Source organism: Arachis ipaensis, chromosome B3 (genome assembly GCF_059453495.1).
Source record: "Arachis ipaensis isolate K30076 ecotype BB chromosome B3, ASM5945349v1, whole genome shotgun sequence".
Classification (NCBI taxonomy): domain Eukaryota; kingdom Viridiplantae; phylum Streptophyta; class Magnoliopsida; order Fabales; family Fabaceae; genus Arachis; species Arachis ipaensis.
In genome coordinates, this window is record NC_142438.1 from 143,192,915 (window position 1) to 143,211,288 (window position 18,374).

General features: G+C 38.2%; 4 protein-coding genes across 4 annotated transcripts; 2 read left to right on the top strand and 2 right to left on the bottom strand.

Moving 5' to 3' along the window:
* Positions 1–5,238: 5,238 nt before the first annotated feature.
* LOC107634736 (putative inactive receptor kinase At2g26730) lies at positions 5,239–6,994 on the bottom strand. Its single transcript, XM_016338158.3, has 2 exons — positions 6,159–6,994; positions 5,239–6,082 (listed from the first exon to the last, which is right to left on the bottom strand). The coding sequence occupies exons 1-2, from the start codon at positions 6,949–6,951 to the stop codon at positions 5,394–5,396; spliced, it is 1,482 nt and encodes a 493-aa protein (XP_016193644.1). The 5' UTR covers positions 6,952–6,994; the 3' UTR covers positions 5,239–5,393.
* Positions 6,995–11,474: 4,480 nt separating this feature from the next.
* LOC107631624 (cationic peroxidase 2) lies at positions 11,475–13,579 on the top strand. Its single transcript, XM_016335117.3, has 3 exons — positions 11,475–12,223; positions 12,304–12,466; positions 12,965–13,579. The coding sequence occupies exons 1-3, from the start codon at positions 11,828–11,830 to the stop codon at positions 13,366–13,368; spliced, it is 963 nt and encodes a 320-aa protein (XP_016190603.1). The 5' UTR covers positions 11,475–11,827; the 3' UTR covers positions 13,369–13,579.
* A 1,346-nt stretch (positions 13,580–14,925) lies between these two features.
* LOC107631625 (hyccin) lies at positions 14,926–16,472 on the bottom strand. The gene has a single exon (XM_016335118.3). It carries the CDS (start codon positions 16,470–16,472, stop codon positions 15,192–15,194), a length of 1,281 nt encoding a protein of 426 aa, XP_016190604.3. The 3' UTR covers positions 14,926–15,191.
* Positions 16,473–17,150: 678 nt separating this feature from the next.
* LOC107631623 (uncharacterized) lies at positions 17,151–18,356 on the top strand. Its single transcript, XM_016335116.3, has 4 exons — positions 17,151–17,397; positions 17,462–17,522; positions 17,598–17,742; positions 17,886–18,356. Exons 1-4 carry the CDS (start codon positions 17,151–17,153, stop codon positions 18,141–18,143), a joined length of 711 nt encoding a protein of 236 aa, XP_016190602.1. The 3' UTR covers positions 18,144–18,356.
* Positions 18,357–18,374: the final 18 nt, after the last annotated feature.

Below are 18,374 nucleotides of genomic sequence, written 5' to 3' on the forward strand. Positions count from 1 at the left end.
TTGTTGTATGGTCTGTCCTGGAGCGACCGAGGAGGATGTTGATTGAGGAATTATTTCAGTATGAAATAAGACACTTAGTAGGTCAAATCTATTCAATCAAGTTGATGTATTTAAAATTAATATGAAATTACCGGAATGGATCTTTTCCGGACCAATGTAGGGATTGATTCAGTTGTTGAATCTTCATCTGAATCAGAAGGAGCGGCAAGAATATTTTGTACTGGTTGTTCACTTTCTTCTGAAGAGCTTTCACTTGAAGATTGAACCTGGTACTAAAGAAGAAATCGAAGTCATGACATGATCAAACAAATACAATTAAGAAAGGATTCGAAAAGTTTGATCGAGGGATTACCCTTTTGGAAGCTCTTGTAGGAGCTTGTCGACTTTTCTTTTGTGATTGCCTTGAAGGTGCTACAGCTTCGATTTTTCTTTTTGAGATCCTTCTTGGTGAACCTTCAGCGGCTGGATTGATTCTTATGGCAGAATTCTTGATTTATTCAAGGGTGCGATTATATTTGGAGAAATATGTTGTCTACCATTCAGAAAAGGACTTGGTAATATATCAGCTATGCTCATAAATGAAATGATTGTAGTTTTCTTTTTGTTGTTGGTTGGTGGAGAGACAGAAGTCGGTCTCAGCTTTTGAATGCATCTCGATGTGACAAAAAGGTCGGTTGTTGCAAGGAAGAGAATTGCCTTGAATTGCTCTTTCTTGTACTGAGGTAATCCAGTAGGGATTATTTGGAAAGCAAGTATGTTTGCCCAATTTTTGTTGGCAATCTCATCTTCTTCATCATCTTGTGGGAAAAAGGAGGCGTTCAACCCATGAAGGACCACAGCTTCGACACAAAAAAGGAGTGAAGTTGAGTTCATTATTGTTGAAACCTTTACAGAAATAAAAGAGAGAAAAAACAGCCCAGAAACGGTCCTTAGTTGTCTGGGAATCTTGGAAGTCTGGTCGGAAGGAGGCCAATCGAAACCCTTCAATGTGTTGTTTATCAGATGAATTAAGTCCATCTTACTACATGAACTTCTCGAAAATAGCGTTCGACCAGAGTTGGAGGAGCCAGAGGGGACCTCATACATTGGTTCGAGAATTGTTTCGAAGGAAGTTGGCTAGATAGCCAAGTTCTTCAAATAAGTGACCCAAAAGCAATTTGGCCAAATTAAACCCGTTTCCTTCATGTAACAGGGCAGCGAGAGCGAGAAAGAGTTTTTGCATCTGGACACTTCGAGAACAGAAAACAATGGCATTCAGCCAGTAAAACAGAAATGCAACGTGCTCATCTTCGGTCACAGGTTCATTTTCCTGACCCATGTTTTGAGCGATAAATTCACTGTAAGAAGTCATATGGACTATCCTATACTCCCGATTTGGTTCCATATCAGAAGTTAATTCGGGAGAGCTTATCGGAAGTCCAGTGATGGCAGCCACATCAAGAAGCGAGATTCCGACCATTATTCCACAGGGAAGGTGGAAATTGTTTGTGGTCTTATTCCAGAAATTGACCACAGCCCCAATCATCCAGGGGTGAGTTGAGGGTGCAAAATGGGAGAGTCGAAGGAGGTCCTGTATAAGGTCCCACATCAGTTGGGGAGGGGAACGAAACATACCTTATATGGGTGTGGATACCTCTCCCTAGCATGACGCGTTTTGACGAGTGAATGTGGGGGCTTTGGCTATCATCCCTATCGTCAAAGGCAAAACCGTGAGGTCTTGTGTGCCAAAGCGGACAATATCGTGCTAGCGGGTGGTCTGGACTGTTACATATGGTATCAGAGCCGGAGTCTGGATCGATGTGCCAGCGAGGGCGCTGAGCTCCCTTAGGGGGGTGGATTGTAAGGTCCCACATCGGGTGGGTTGGGAAACGAAGCATGCCTTATAAGGGTGTGGATACCTTTCCCTAGCATGACGCGTTTTGACGAGTGAGTGTGGGGGGCTTCGACTATTATCCCTATCGTCAAAGGCAAAATCGTGAGGCCTTGTGTGCTAAAGCGGACAATATCGTGCTAGCGGGTGGTCTGGACTGTTACATCATGGATGCCAAGAGCCCTCAAAGCCGCATTTTTCTCTGATTCGAGACGTCTGTGCCAGGTCCTAAAATCATCCCCTCGCGGAGTAATTTTAGGGTTGTTCTTGAAGGGTTTTTATGGATTAATGAAAAGAGAAATGACGAGATTTTGGTTGATAAGTAAATCTTCCCCTTGTGCGCTGGGAAAGAAGTGGAGACGTTTGTTAACTTTCTCCAGAGACAAAATAGGGCCAACAAAACAGTGGGTTTCGTCGCCAATATTGAAAGGGATGAAAATCCTGGGATCGTCAGTGTGAGGTTGAGGGTCTTCGATAATTTCATCATTAATCTGGTTGAGTATTTGCAAGGTCGGGAGAGTTTGGTGATGAGCCATAGGGCCTTTGCCTTTGTCTTGTGCAGCAACGTGAGTTGAAGAAGAAGCTATAGTTGATCAAGGTGAGAAATAGGAAGGAAGTTGCAGTTGCAGAATAAAGAGAGAGCTCAGAAGTGAAAAAAATTGACACTTTGGAAAATAAGGATTCGGAAAGGAAGACGATGGTAAGAAGTTTTAATTTAAAAGAAGATTTGTTTCTTAACCGTTGTTACAAAGGAGAATTCAAAAAGAAGGAGGCAACTTCGCGAAGAAAGTGAAGTGGTGGAAGAGAGAGATTGTCAATCGTGGGAAACGTGTCAAATGGATGAAAAGTTAATAGGGAAAAGTGAATGTCATTTATGATTAATTAAAGTGATTCCTGTTAATGATTAAATCAGGATTAAGTGTTTTGTCTTTCAGATAACGATCTCGAGAACAAACACATTAATTCTAGGGAGCAATTTGTTGATAAAAAATTATTGAATTCGAAGGAGAAGGTTGTTCGAATTATTAAGTAAGCTTTTGGAAGAGAAGTTGGTGTCGAAGGAGATGTATTTTGGGGACATTACGTAAGAGTTCGATTAGCTCAACAAATCGAGGAGTTACTCAAGTAAAGAAGATCGAAGATTTTTGGAAACTGAAGGTTATTCTGTAACCGTCACATGATCAGGCGAAAGAGTGGGAACGGTACCCACATTTTTGCACATGTGAGAGTGTCACTTCAAATTGATCGGTTACGGAAATGGTTATAAATACTAGAAGGTTTGAAGATACAGAAGTTGAAACTTCGTTTCAGAAATTACTCACGCACACTCACATCCTAGTGACTTTCTGAGACTGCTTCGAGTCAAATTTCTGTAGGGTTCCTTCCACTTGTTTTATTTTCCATTTACATTTTTTACAAACTTTACTTTCCTTGCAAATTTATCTTTCAAGCAACATTTAATTTCTTTGTTCAAATTTACATTCTCGTATTGTTATTTTTTGAATTCAAAGCCCTTTGATCTAATCGAAGGCATTTTATTGCTTTATTTAAATTCAATGCAAACCATTTCGACTCCAGTCTTTCTTATTTTCAAAACCTTTTATTTACTTGTTGTTTCTTTAGTCGTTTCCTCTAATTCTGTCTAATTCGAGGGTCTTTGATGCACTTCTAGAAAACTAGTACTCGCAAAAGAGGAATAGGTTTCGCTCCAAGACTATTAGAATCGAACCACCATCGATTTGCTAAAAATTGACAAAACACATGTATATCACTAAATTGTATATATTATCTTTGAATTAAGTTTACAAGTATAATTAATTTGACGAACTTTTAAAAAATGTTTTAAGTATATCATAATTTTCTAAGTGTTTTAGTAGTCTTAATTATTGATTTTAATTATAAATTTAATTTAATCATAAAATACTCATGATATATTTTAAGATCTATGCTACACATCCAAGTAATTTTTCATCCAAGTTTTATCCAAGTAGGTCCAACACCAACAAAAACCACTCTCATTAAAAGAGTGTCATTACACGCGCTTTATCTTCTTCTCTTCCCCCGCGCTTCTTCTTCTTCTTTCAAATACACGTAGACGTCATCTTCTTCTTCTTTCAACTTCACGTATACCTCCTTCTCCTCCTCCTTCTTCTTCGCGCATGTAGATTCTTCTGCTTCTCGTCCTCCTCCTTCTCTTCCTCTCCTCTTTCGTTATCGTCATCACCAACAACACTAACATTTTGCTAATGGATTATTTTTTCAATCGAATTGAATGGAATACAATTGCTAAATTGAATTGAATTGAATTGAATGGACGCAGGTGTTCTGAATCTAAATTGAATTGATAATCTCTAAATTGTAGACAGAGGTTTTTCGAATTTGATTTTATATAATGGATTATGTTTCATTCATTCAATACTATACAATTGTTTCACTATGAGTACGTGTTTGGTTCATTATGCAGAAAGCTGTTTGAATTTGGTTTTATATAATGGATTATGTTTCGTTTATTTAGTACTATACAATTGTTTCACCATGAGTACGTGTTCGGTTCATTATGCAGAAAGCTGTTTGAATTTGATTTTATATAATGGATTATGTTTCGTTCATTCAATACTGTACAATTGTTTCACCATAATAATATGTTCGGTTTATTTCTTTTCTACACAATTCAAAATTCTTTCTTCTTACCTTCTACTGCTTCTTCACCAGGGAGAAGGGAGAGAAGGAGAAAAAGAGAAAAAAATACAGCAGTAACAACAACAAAAGAATAACGATAAAGAGAAAACAGGTGAAGAAAAAGGAAGAAAATGACGAGGAGGAGGAACGCGAAGAAGGCAAAGAAGAAGAAGATGCTCCGTACGTAAACGAGCGTGAGAAGAAGAAGAAGAAGCGTGGGAGAGAAGAGAAAAAACGTGAGAAAAGAAGAAAATGAAAAAGACATATGACCTAAAATTGTTTGGATGAACTTAGATGTCAAAATTGTTTGAATGGGGAGAATATTTCATATTTAAAATGCTTCCAAACTTTTAATATAACTACAATGTTCGCGTAACAAGAGTAGTTTGCTGTGAAAAGTTGATGAAGTGGTCAAACCCAGACTTAGTTAAAAGGACAGGAAAAGCTATATCAATCAGAAAATTGCATCATTATGCTCGCTAGCTCGTAGCTAGCTACTTATTATTATTGTCGTTATTCCTCCTTACAGCATTACTCATTTCTTTCTTAAATCATCATCATTCATATATACACATTGCTCGCTGTTACATTATTAAATGAGAAAAAAAAATTATATACATGGAAACTAGAAACCAACTAAATTATTCCACGCCGTCATGCTGTAAATTAAATGCCATGTATGTATATCATATTATCATTGAACGAATTTCATTTCTTCTTGATTCCAAGATAGAAGAAAGAACTAATAACTAGGCATTTTTATTTTGGATCATCTTAATTTAACATCAATTAATTAAAGTCTAAAAGCGGCTGCGAATCAAGCATGCTTATTGCTTAGCCATTCTTAATTATCTGCAAGAATAATTCCAGAGTGACTTGTTGAATACATAGAAAGAGAATCATCAGTGAAAGACCTCTCAGCAGAGAGATCATCCTCATCCACCGACTCCGACGCTGCAGGCACCGCCTGTATCTTCTCAACTTCCCTAACAACCTGGCTCATCCCAGGCCGATTCTCCGGGAACCTCTCCGTACAAAGCATCGCAATCTCAAGCATCCGTATCATCCCACTCTGAGCATTCTTCTGCCTATAGATCTCTTTATCAAAGATCTCAGCCGTCCATTCCTCCCTCACCGCTCTATGAACCCAACCGCACAGATCAACACCGTTCGATCCATGCGGAGAAGAGCAGGCAGAAATTTTTCCGGTTAAGAGCTCGAGGAGGAGGCATCCGTAGCTCCAAACATCGGACTGCGCTGTCACTCGCTTTGACTGGACGTATTCCGGTGACTTATAAATGACCATGCGCTGAACGGCGATAGGTTGGGCTATTAGGGCGGAGAGGCCGTAGTCGGAGACGAGGGCGACGTCGTTTTCGTCTATGAGCACGTTTGTGGTCTTGAGGTTGCCGTGTGGGACAATGTTAGGGTTCTTGCTGTTACTGTGCAGGTACTCCATTGCTCCAGCTACGGATTTTGCAATTGATAGCCTTGAATTCCATTTCAATGGCACCCGATTTCCATCTCTACCATCTGAAATTCCAGGTAATTAAATTTTTGAATAATTGTAAAATAATTGTATGTATATATATATATATATATATGTTACCGTGAAGCCTAGAGAAAAGGTTCCCATTCTGTGCATATTTGTAGAGAAGCAGCTTTTCATCTCTTGAATGGTAGTAAGCAAGCAAAGGCAACAAATTAGGGTGCTGCATCCCTGCAATGACACGCAGCAGTGCTTCGAATTCCTTCTCAGTGAAAGGTTTCAGGTCTCTCAGCCTCTTCACAACAATGGTCGGTCCATCATGCATCATGGCCTTGTAACTGTTCCCCATCATTCCCTGTCCCAGTGTCTCTGCTGACGCCCTTAGAAGTTGTCCCATCTGAAACCCTGTCTTGTTGCCGTTGAAGAACATGAGTTCTTTTCTCTCCTCCACCCTCATCTTTGTACTTTCTCCTATCTCTATCTTCTTCTCCCAAGCGCTGCTCTCTTCAATATCGTCTTTTTCGACCTCTTTCTTCACAACATTGCATTTTTTGTTATTGGGATCCTGCTGCTGCAACTTCATCATCTTGTTCAGTTTTCTTGCTGTGTTGTAGTATAGCATCAAGAGCAGTATGATTGCAAGAACAAGAACCACATTCAGGATTAATAACAAAGCTGGAGTATTGTTGTGACCTGGTGATGGAGAATCGTTGCCTTGATTATCTTGCAGTACTCGAGCAATAATAGGAGAGTTATTGTTATCGTTTTCTTGTTCATTGATGTGGGAATGGATAAATCTACGGCTTAAAGAATTGATAGGACCCTCTTGTGATGTGCCAACAATGCTCAATAATGTGGCAACAACTGCAAAAGAAGTAACAAGTTGTTGAAGACCAAAAGGAGAAAATCCCATGTTGCAATAGTACTGAGATTGAAAGCAGTGCAAGGCAAGCAGATATTATTGCGATTGGATATTTGAGTCACAATGTAGGTAGTTGAAGATGATAACAATGGGAATATTCTAAGTGTTCATGTTCCCTTTGAGAATACTAAGAGGTGTTATTATTAGGACATTGTTTAGCTTCACTTACGAATCCAGCTAGCTAGAAGTTAACTTGGCGTGGATTCTTCTTGTAATGTTCACCATGGCTTACACTGTCGTAGTTTTCAACCCTTTTCATGGATTATGTGCTTGGAATCTTGAAGAGAAACACACGCATGACATTCAGCCGGCATATATATATATATAACATAAACAACATAATAATAACATTTGAGGTGTACCCCATAATACTCGAAAACAAGATTATAATCAAAACCGAGCATAAAGTCCGAAAATAAGCAATCAAAGCTAAAATCACAACTTGGCCAAAATCGTGCACAAGTCAAACACTATCTCCTAACCGTTATCCACAACAGCGGAATTCACTATCTAAGCCACTAATATCAGAACAAACAAACAGAAGATAGCACCTCACTCATCTATAAAACTAAACCCAATAGTCCAGAAAAAAGACAGGGCACAAATACACTCTCATTTATTTACTCGCATTAGATTCTTAAATACTCTTTTAATTTGAGCGTTGGAGTGCTTTTTTCAGGTGCTTCTGCTGCCATGTTTCGCAGCGCCAAAGTCATTCTTAAAGGCAGTCTCCCGGACGACGTATAGCTCACCCAAAGTCAAACGATCTCATCGGAAGCCATATACCTCGATTGAATCAGAACGGAACAACATTCATTATGTGAAGCAGATTATTATTATTTCTCCTATTTAAATCTATCATTTTATTTTTATTCTAACACAAAACAATATATATGATCCTTGAAATGGGGAATGGATCTTCTTAATTGTTAAAAAAAATTGACAATGTAAAGTGTGATCTCTAACCCTTCATTGTTCGCTCTCATATTTATTTTTTATCCCACTTATAAAATTAATGGTGAGAGATCACACTTTACTCCCTCAATTATTAAAAAAAATAGAGAGGATCCATTCCCCCTTAAATGAGCATCATAATTTAACTTTGCCAAACAGCTAAACTTCACGCATTGGCTCTCGAGAGATGCAAAAGGAGATGGTGGATATTATAATTTTCAAACTTTAATAAAAAGATTGTGCAAAATTTTTAGGTAGGAAAATTCTAGGGCCAGCAACTTTATTAAATTTTGGCCAGTATGTAACTAGCAAAGAAAAATGAATCATTGGATGAGATTTCATACTAATTTCACACCATTAAAATCATTATTGATGGCTATTTGATGGCTACAAATCATAAAAGTTACTATCCCCTAATACTTCTCTTATTAGAAAACATCTAAGAAGAGAAAAAGAATACAACTTATATAATTTAAGGACAAAGAGACTGAAAAATGATTGTTATATAAAATTTGAAAAATTACATATATAATAATAATAATAATAATAATAATAATAATAATAATAATAAATTATTATTATTATTATTATTATTATTATTATTATTATTATTATTATCAATCCTAAATATATATAATAAAGTTTTTTTATTATATAATAAATAATTTAATGGCCAATATAATTTAATTTTATGACGACTATAAATAATTAATAAATAATATTAAGAAGATAATAATTAAAAAATTATTTAATTTAATATTCATAACTTTATATATATAATATTTAAAATTATATATTTATTATATTTAATATTATTCAATTATTCTAACGATAATAAAATAAAAAATATAAAATAAGATAAATAATAATTAAAAAGTATAAAATAAAATAATTTTATACTACTTTAAACTAATTTTCTATGGTGAACCAAACATTTTTGATAATTCATTATTACACTGGCTACTACGACGTACATACATAAAACTATTGTCTTTGGCTAAGCTAGTATACTGATACTGTATAGGGAAGGATATTATTGGTGGCACTATACTATTGCTACCGTTGTCATCCCATGACCCATAATAGCTAAAGGAAAGCGAAGTGTGAGCACGCATGCATAATAGTCGCAATAGCAACTGGCCAAGACAAATATCGCAAGACAAAAACTTAGAACATTTTTATACACAATATATTTTCCTTTGATCTATTTATATATAAAATTAAGTTCATTCTTTCATCGTATATAAAAACAATTTAGTGAAAATGCAATGGCCAGGCCAATAAGACTTTACGACGACTATAGATAATACATTAGATTAAAATAATTATTCATTTTTTAAATTAATTTTTCAAATATTTTTAAATTAAAATGTCTTTCAAAAATATTAAGTTAGTCATTTTATTCTTTTTAACACTTTTGTTACTAATAATATTAAAATTTATTGATGTGACATATTAAATGACACCAAAACACACACATAATAATTTTAATTAATGACTAACATAATAAATTTATGAAATTAAATCAAATCAATTCCAAATTAAAGAATTCTAATGTCTCAAGTTCTCTCCTCAATTAGGTTTTGATTTGATATAATTTCATAAATTTATCTTATTAATAGTAGATTAAGACTCCTATATATATGTTATAGTATCATTTAACGTGCCACATTAATAAATTTTGGTACCATCAACAACAAAAAAATGACAAAAAAAACTAATACGATTAATTTAAAATTTTTAAAAGATGAATTTGATTAAAAAATCTTTTGAGAATTACTACTACTACTACAACAACAACAATAACAACAACAACAATAACAACAAAATCTTGTCTCACTAGATGGGGTCGCCTACATGGATCAAACGACGCCATTTAACTCTATCATATATCATGTCTAGAGAGATCGTTTATATGTGGATCTCGTTTGACCACTTCATGGATAGTCTTCCTAGGTCTTCTTTTGCCTTTCATCCCTTGTCTATCTTCCATCGTCTCATCCAACCTCCTGACTGAGTGTTGTGTCAGTTTTCTTCTTACATGTCCAAATCATCTGAGACGCGATTTTACCATCTTTTCACAATAGGTGCTACTTCAACTCTCTCTCTCTCTCTCTCTCTCTCTCTCTCTCTCTCTCTCTCTCTCTCTCTCTCTCTCTCTCTCTCTCTCTCTCTCTCTCTCTCTCTCTCTCTCTCTCTCTCTCTCTCTCTCTCTATATATATATATATATTTCTTCGTTCCTTATTTTATCCAATCGCGTATGGCCACTCATTCATTTCAACATCTTCATCTCTGTCACGCTTAACTTATGTTCATACTCTCCTTTGGCCATTCAACACTCTGTACTATAAAGCATAGCCGGTCTGATAGCAGTGCACGATAGAATTTACCTTTAAGTTTAAAGGTACTTTTTTGTCACATATAAAACCAAACGCATTCCGCTATTTTGACCAACATACTTAGATCATATGATTTACATCATATTCAATCTCTCCATTATCCTATATGATGCACCCAAGATACTTAAAACTTTTAACTTTTTGTAAGATATTTTCTCTAATCTTCACCTTTGTATTAGGGGTTCTCTTTCGGCAACCGAACTTACATTCTATACATTCCGTTTAGCTACGGCTTATGCGCAGACTATACACTTCTAGAGCTTCTCTCCATAAATCCAACTTCTTATTTAAGTCTTTTCTTGACTCTCCCATAAGGACGATATCATCAGCAAGAAGCATGCACCATGATACAAGCTCTTGGATATGCTCTGTGAGTACTTCCAAGACTAATGTGAAAATGTATGGACTTAATTAAGGATGATCTCTGGTGTCACACCACCTTCAATTTTCACGCTAGTTGTAACCACATCATAGATATCTTTAATTGCACGAATATATGCGATCCTTAGTTTCTTCCTTTTTAAAACCTTCCATAAGACATCCCTTAACACTCTAACATACGTTTTTTTCAAATCAATAAACACTATATGTAGATCCCTTTTATTGCTACGATACTTCTCTATCATCCTTCTTAATAAGTATATTACTTCAGTAATAAATCTGCCTAGTATAAAACCAAATTAATTCTCTATCCTAAAAAATAATTTAAAAAATAATGAATAATTTTTCAAGAAGGAATTTGATCATTTACCCTATCCTAATACATTATCCTCCCTACCCTAATACATTATCCTCCACAGGTTACTACTTCCATAAAACTTCGTCTTTGACTTGGCTAGTATATGGTGTAGGGGTGGATATTATTGGTGGCACTATCACTATGCAAATGGTTACCATTCTCATCCATAATAGCTAAAAGGAAAGCGAAGTGTGAGTGCGCATAATACTCCCTAGCAACTGGCCAGGACAAATATATCGCAGACACAAAGTTAGAAAATTTTATACACAAAAATACATTTTGCTTTGATCTATTTATATCTTTTATATAGATTACTATCACACTATGGACGTTGGTGATTAAGGAGACAATGATGTTTTGAATAGCGAAAGATCCGTTTATCTTTTAATAAGAAAACGATAAATCTGTGCTAATCCTAAGTAAGAATGGTTTATTATAGATTAGGGAGGAGAAATCTTACCCTACTCTAATTAAGCGCACTGGCATGGTTAGATTCTTTCTCCATTGACCCATACGTTGAAGGCCAAAACCCTGACGCGGAATTGAAGCATTTTGTTCCACTAAGGCAAGGTAGCATAGCCATCAAATGGACAAAACAAAACAGTAGTGTGAGCCCTCCCACTTACATTAGCTTGCTGCTCGTGATGTTTTTCACACGTTATTTGCACCTCTATTGTTGCTTACTAAATTCTCCTAATTTTGACTATAAATACCATGCATTCCTCACAATGCAAGTCACAAATTAAACCGAAACTGTTTGATTTTCATCACTAAATGGACGGTGGTTTCTATCTACTAGTAGTGATTGGTTTGGTTTCATTGGGGGCTGTTAACAGCGTGCATGGGCAAGGGACGCGTGTAGGGTTCTACTCCAGTACGTGCCCTAGAGCGGAGTCCATTGTTAGGTCGACGGTTGAGTCTCATCTTAACTCTGACCTTACTTTGGCTGCGGGGCTGCTGAGGATGCACTTCCATGACTGCTTTGTTCAAGGTTGTGATGGTTCCGTCCTCGTTGATGGCAACAACACCGAGAAGAGTGCGGTACCCAACCTTGCACTCAGAGGCTTTGAGGTCATTGATGATGCAAAGACGCAGCTGGAGGCTGCCTGCCCTAATGTGGTGTCTTGTGCTGATATCCTTGCCCTTGCTGCCCGTGATTCCGTTGTTCTGGTAACTAACTCATCGCTATAACTAACTAACTAGATGCACTCTGATTATATCGTGTGTTAATTGCCATTACGAGAATGCAGAGTGGTGGAGTTAGTTGGCAAGTGCCAACTGGACGCAGAGACGGCGTAGTGTCACGTAACTCGGATGTGAATAAGTTGCCGGGACCGACTGACTCTGTTGACTTGCAGAAACAGAAGTTTGCGGCATTGGGTCTCGACACAAAAGACCTTGTTACCCTTGTTGGTATATGTCTTACTTTTGTACCTTTGAGTGTGACATAGCGATTGCATTTTGAGAATTCAATTAGGCTCCATTTGGTTAATGTCTATGTTCATCATAGACATGGACACGGTGGTAAGTGTATACCGTTTGTTTGTTGAGACATAAAATTTTAAAAGACACACACATATGCACATAAAAGACATGTATTTAGTGTATTTCTTTCAAGCTGTGACACTAAGACACAACTCATGAGACACAAATTTTTTCAATTCTATCCTTAATTATTTTTTAAAATTCCAGCCATTGTCCTTTATCTTTAACACTTGAGTTGTTTTAGTTTGGGGATAAAATGGACTTTGGAATTAAATACATGTGTCTTGTGTATTATCACCAAACATGTTATAAAATTTGTGTATTTTTATGTTCATGTGTATTTGTGTCTTTGTGTCAATGTCTCTATTTTTTTGAGACAACAACCAAACACTGCCTTAACGAATGAGATTTTGTGAAAATGAACAGGTGGACACACCATTGGCACTACAAGTTGTGGGCTTTTGAGCATAAGGCTATACAATTTCACCGAAACAAATGGTCCTGACCCGACCATTGACCCTTCATTTCTTCCTCAGTTACAAGCACTTTGCCCTCAGAATGGTGGAGCTAGTAAGCGAGTGCCTCTAGATAATGGTAGCCAAACCAAATTTGACACATCTTACTTTAATAATGTGAAGAAGGGCAGGGGAATTCTGCAATCTGATCAGGCACTGTGGACTGATCCTTCCACAAAGGCACTTGTGCAGAGGTACTCACTTGGATTAACCTTTAATGTTGACTTTGGAAATTCTATGGTCAAGATGAGCAACATTGGCGTCAAGACAGGTTCTGAAGGTGAAATCCGCAAGAAATGCTCCGCTTTTAATTAATTTTATAATATATATAGAAGGTGTTTTTCTTATTTTCTATAGGCTAGCTTGGCATCAGCCAGTTGTGGTTTATGTATCTTTGGTATGGCTTTCCTTTTTCATCAACTTTTGTGATCACGAGTATCTTCAAGCGTAAACGTAAAGGTTAGCGTATGCAAAATAGAAAATAAGAAACTCTCGAATAATAGAGGGTCATGTCAACTTGCACAAACTCTGTGTATGTGTGTGATGATTGGTTTGATTTGTTAGTAACAGTGATTCATAGACAAAGGTTATAGTCAACGTTTCAATTTGTATTCCCATTCCCCAAGGTCGCTCAAAAGTCAAAACACTCGCACTCATTCGTTATAGTGCGTTCTATTTGGATAGGCAACACGTGTGGAGCGAATTAGAGGACGAGAGAGACCCTGCTTAAACTATTAAGAATCGAAATCTATGGAATCTTAATTTGCGCTGAATCAACCAATTATATAAATAAAATCATCTCATAATCTCGATATCATGAAAATAAAATGTACGTAGAATACAGATGACTTGTTCCAAGAATAAAATACTTGCCTTTTCAACTCCATTTCAAGTAAACCTTAGAGCCAAGTAACCTACAAGTTCTTAAGCTCCTTGAGAGCACAGTTTTTAGATTCCTTCCCACCTTCATGTAAGTATTAACAAAAAGTATGCAGGAGTAACTGAATAACTAACTAACTACATGGTTAAATCGCACATATCAGCAATGCATTCTCAACTCAGGCAACTACAAAAAAAAAAACCTGGATATTTTCATTTCACTAGCATCTTATCCATACGGTCTATCCAAACACCAATAAAACAGACATATAAAGTCAAATACACACAGGGGACACATTCTTGTTCAATTTGATATTCAGCTACTAAAGAAGACCCAAGTATACTCTTTTTTTTTTTGGAATCTAGAAGAACGATTACATGCATGACAATGCACCCAATTCGAGATGCAAAAGTATAACACTTAAAACGATGACAGATTAACAACTACATTGAGCAAATTGAAGCTACTACTTTCAGTATAAACATGTAGTTAAACCATGTGTTCATTTGAACCTGACGCAACTAGGAACGCAATAAATACAAAGTGCGGAGTTCGATTAACGCATTAACCATCATGAGGATCATTTCATCTTACGAATATCACAGTAAACTAGTTCTTTCAAATCATCAAATTCCACAATAATCTTCTCCAGAGCACCTTCAAAATTTGAAGTGAATGATGCTAAAGACATAAAAGAATTTGATATTTAAAGCCAATGCCTGCAGCAGGGTTAATTCATCATTTTAACATCAGAAAAAAAGAGCATTATCATGTACAGAACGTGAGAAACTAAGAGCAGGCTCCAGCAAAACTAACCACAACCAAATCATGAATCATAAAGAATAATTCAATTTCCTCAATCTTAATAGAGTACAACAACAATTGAAAGACAGAACCGCACATCACATAGATATTACCCAAACAAGCGCATTAGAATTACAATCAAACAAACAGCACTGGAGAAGCAAACTATACTTTCAAGAAGAAACAAAGGTTAAAACAGCTAACTAATCACTTGAGAGAAAAAAAATAGTATATATAAGTTACTGAACTTAGAAATAAAAAAAAAAAATAAATGATTATAATGAAAAAAGAAAGCACCACTAACTATGAAGATTCTATTATAGAAACTGAATTCCGCTTACAGTATTAAGGTACACAAAGTCCTCTTGATCTTGATCGGCTAAACCAATACATACTATACAGCAACCGTTATCTTCACACTCAAATTGTCACAGGAAGGCACCAAGTCAATCAATCACTTGGAAACCAGTAGAATTTCAGGTTTCTTGGGTTTAGTGGGAGTGTTAGAATTCGAGGAAGAGTTCGCACTGGCAGTCGTGGCAGCATTTGCTGCAGCGGCAGCTACGGCAGCAGCTGCCTTGGCAGCCTCCCTAGTCCTGTTATCAAGCTGAATGAGACTCCTGGTGGCAAGTATGGCTTGAGGCACTAAATCATGAGAAGCCCTTGCATACAAAGACCTGACAGCAGAAGATGCAGCATCCTTCACTTCTTGAGGGTTCAAAGGACCCAGCAAGCAGTGCCCCAATATCCTCAGAACCGGTTGTAGAATCTCCCACGGCAAAGGGATCCTATCACCTTTATGAGCCCCTTCACCATTACCCCCATTGGAATCCAAATCAAAATCACTTTTTTGAATCTGCAAATTCAAATTCCCCATTTCTTCAGCCACCTCCTCAATTTCAATCTCGGAGCTCCCAATTGCACCATGCCCGTTGGCAATAGCAGTCTCGTCGCGGTGATCGAGTTCACTTCGGCAAGGGCAGTCCTGTCCTGCCCACCCGGCGGCGAAGCGGCAGAATTCGAGCTTCGACCAGCTCGGCATCTGCGAGATCTGTGCGTAGTAGCAGTGTAGCGCGGTGCCGACGATAGTGGCCCTCTTCGTTGACTTCATGGCAACATGCGGCTCCAGCGGGGGCGACAGAACGCCGACAGAGGAGGGCCTGTCGACGGCGGCGGAGGGCTTCCGGAGGGGGGCGTGGTAGATTGAGGGCTGGGAGAGGTCGGGGATCGTGACGAGCAAGGGTTTGCCAGCACGGGATTTGGTCTCAGCGGCGTAGATGGCGAGTAGAACGGCTTCGAAGCCGGCGAGGGAAGAGGGATCGAAGTGGTGGTGGATGCGGGAGAGGTATAGGGCGGAAAGTAGGGGGAGGAAGGAGAGGACAAGGAGGCGGAGGTGTGGGTCGGAGGAGAGGAAGGTGTCGTAGAGCCAGTGGCAGAGTGGGTCGGAGGCGGAGCCTTGCAGGGAGGAGGAAACGGCGGAGTAGGCGGCGGGCGAGGAGAGGAGGGAGAGAGCAGGGCGGTCGGAATCTGCGAGTGCGGAGAGGGCTTCGGCGGAGGAGGAAGGGAGGATGGCAGCGAGGGCGTGGATGCGAGAGCGTGCCTTGGAGACGGACTCCCACCAGGAGTGCATAGGGTCGTCGGAGGTAGGGTTTTGCGTGGTCGTGACGGTGGCTGTGGATGAGGAGTTGGACGACGACGGTGAGGAGTGGTGGTTGTTGTGATGGTGGAAGTCCATGGTGGAGGGAGGTTAGGGGTTAGGGGAGTGTCCTTGCTCCTCCTCAGTCCTCGCTCCTCTCCGTGAAACTGTGTCGTTTTGGGTCTCTCTTTTGAAAACTGAACTGGAAAGTGGAAACGGGGCAGAGAATTTCAGAGAGAGAGAGAGAGAGAAAGAGAGAGAGAGAAACTGGATTACACTTGACTAAGGTGAAAAGCTCCTTGCTTTATTACCATCATCGTCATTAATTATAGTACTAAACATGAGATCAAATTTTTTTATCATCATTAATTTCTTTCGGAAAATACATATGCCATGCGTGTTATGCCAACATTAATGGCGTTGTACCCTCTTCTGCAACTCAATTCAAATTTGGGCGTTTCAACAAACCAATGAAATTACTCAAATTAGACTCACCAGACTCTCGGAGAGAATCCAGATCCAAAAATCTTTCTCATGTTTTATTTTCTCCTATAACGAGAGATATTGTGAATTGAAAAAAAGAAATCCTATATTTGAAAAAACTAAAAAATGAATTAGGAACAAATTGGGAATGTTATGACTAATAAAAAGAGGTTGAGGATTGAAGTGATTATCCAAAAATAACTGTGACAACATTGGAGAGTCCGTCATGTTAACCAACAGAAACAGTTACAGTTGCAGATGCGTCCTTGTTATTATCGCCTCTGGCGTTACTAAATGCATTTCATTTGCACTCTCTTTCAGTGCCCATCACCACCCCCCTCAATGGCAATGGCCTCTTCTTTCTCCCTCACCAACACCACCATCATACCTTTCCTCTCTCCCACTTCTCCGCCTAAGATCTCTTCCTTCCGCTTTTCCCATTCCAGATCACTCCCCCTCCCTACTCTCTCCGCCGCCACTTCTTCTTCCACTACTATTTCACACGCTCCAAATGACTACAAAGACGCCCCTATTGAATTAAGTATGTCTCCATTTCTACCTTCTCTCATTTTCCCATTTTCTAATCATGGATTTGTTTGTTGCAGGGTACCCTGCATTTCCATCCGTCTTGGACATCAATCAGATTCGTAACATTCTCCCACACAGGTACTTGCCTTTTCTGTTTCATTATATCGTCCTGTTAATTACCATTGGATTCAACACTTGTACGTTTGTATTCAGGTTTCCATTCCTACTAGTGGACAGAGTTATTGAGTACAACCCTGGAGTTTCAGCCGTCGCCATCAAGAATGTAACCATCAACGATAACTTCTTCCCTGGACATTTTCCTGATAGGCCTATCATGCCTGGTGTCCTCATGGTTGAGGTAACTAACTCACATTTTCTTGCTTAATCAATATGATGTAAGTATGATTAGTTGATTACAAACACTATCACCTTAATATCTCTTATGATTTTTGTTGTTGTAGTCAATCATGCTTTAAGTTGCATTGGACTATTGTGATGCAGGCAATGGCACAAGTTGGCGGATTGGTTATGCTGCAACCCGAGGTGGGAGGTTCTCGCGAGAATTTCTTCTTTGCCGGAATAGATAAGGTGCGATTTAGGAAGCCGGTGATTGCAGGAGACACCTTGGTTATGAGAATGACACTCATCAAACTGCAAAAGCGATTTGGAATAGCAAAGATGGAAGGGAAGGCCTATGTTGGAGGCGAAGTTGTCTGCGAGGGTGAGTTCTTGATGGCTACTGGCTCTGGTGGCGAATAATCCTAGAAACCTCCATCAAAATGGTGTTGACTTTGTTGCATTTCTCTCAGGCTTCTCAGCACTTTTTTTACTTTTGTTTTGCTACCATATATTCTTTTATATGGAAGAACATAGTCGGCTTATTTTTGTATGCATTTCAAAGTATGAATTTTGCTACATACAAACATGGCCCAACATGCACCTTTCAAGTATCCTTATTGCAAGTATATTTATGAGATAATGTCTCTGTTA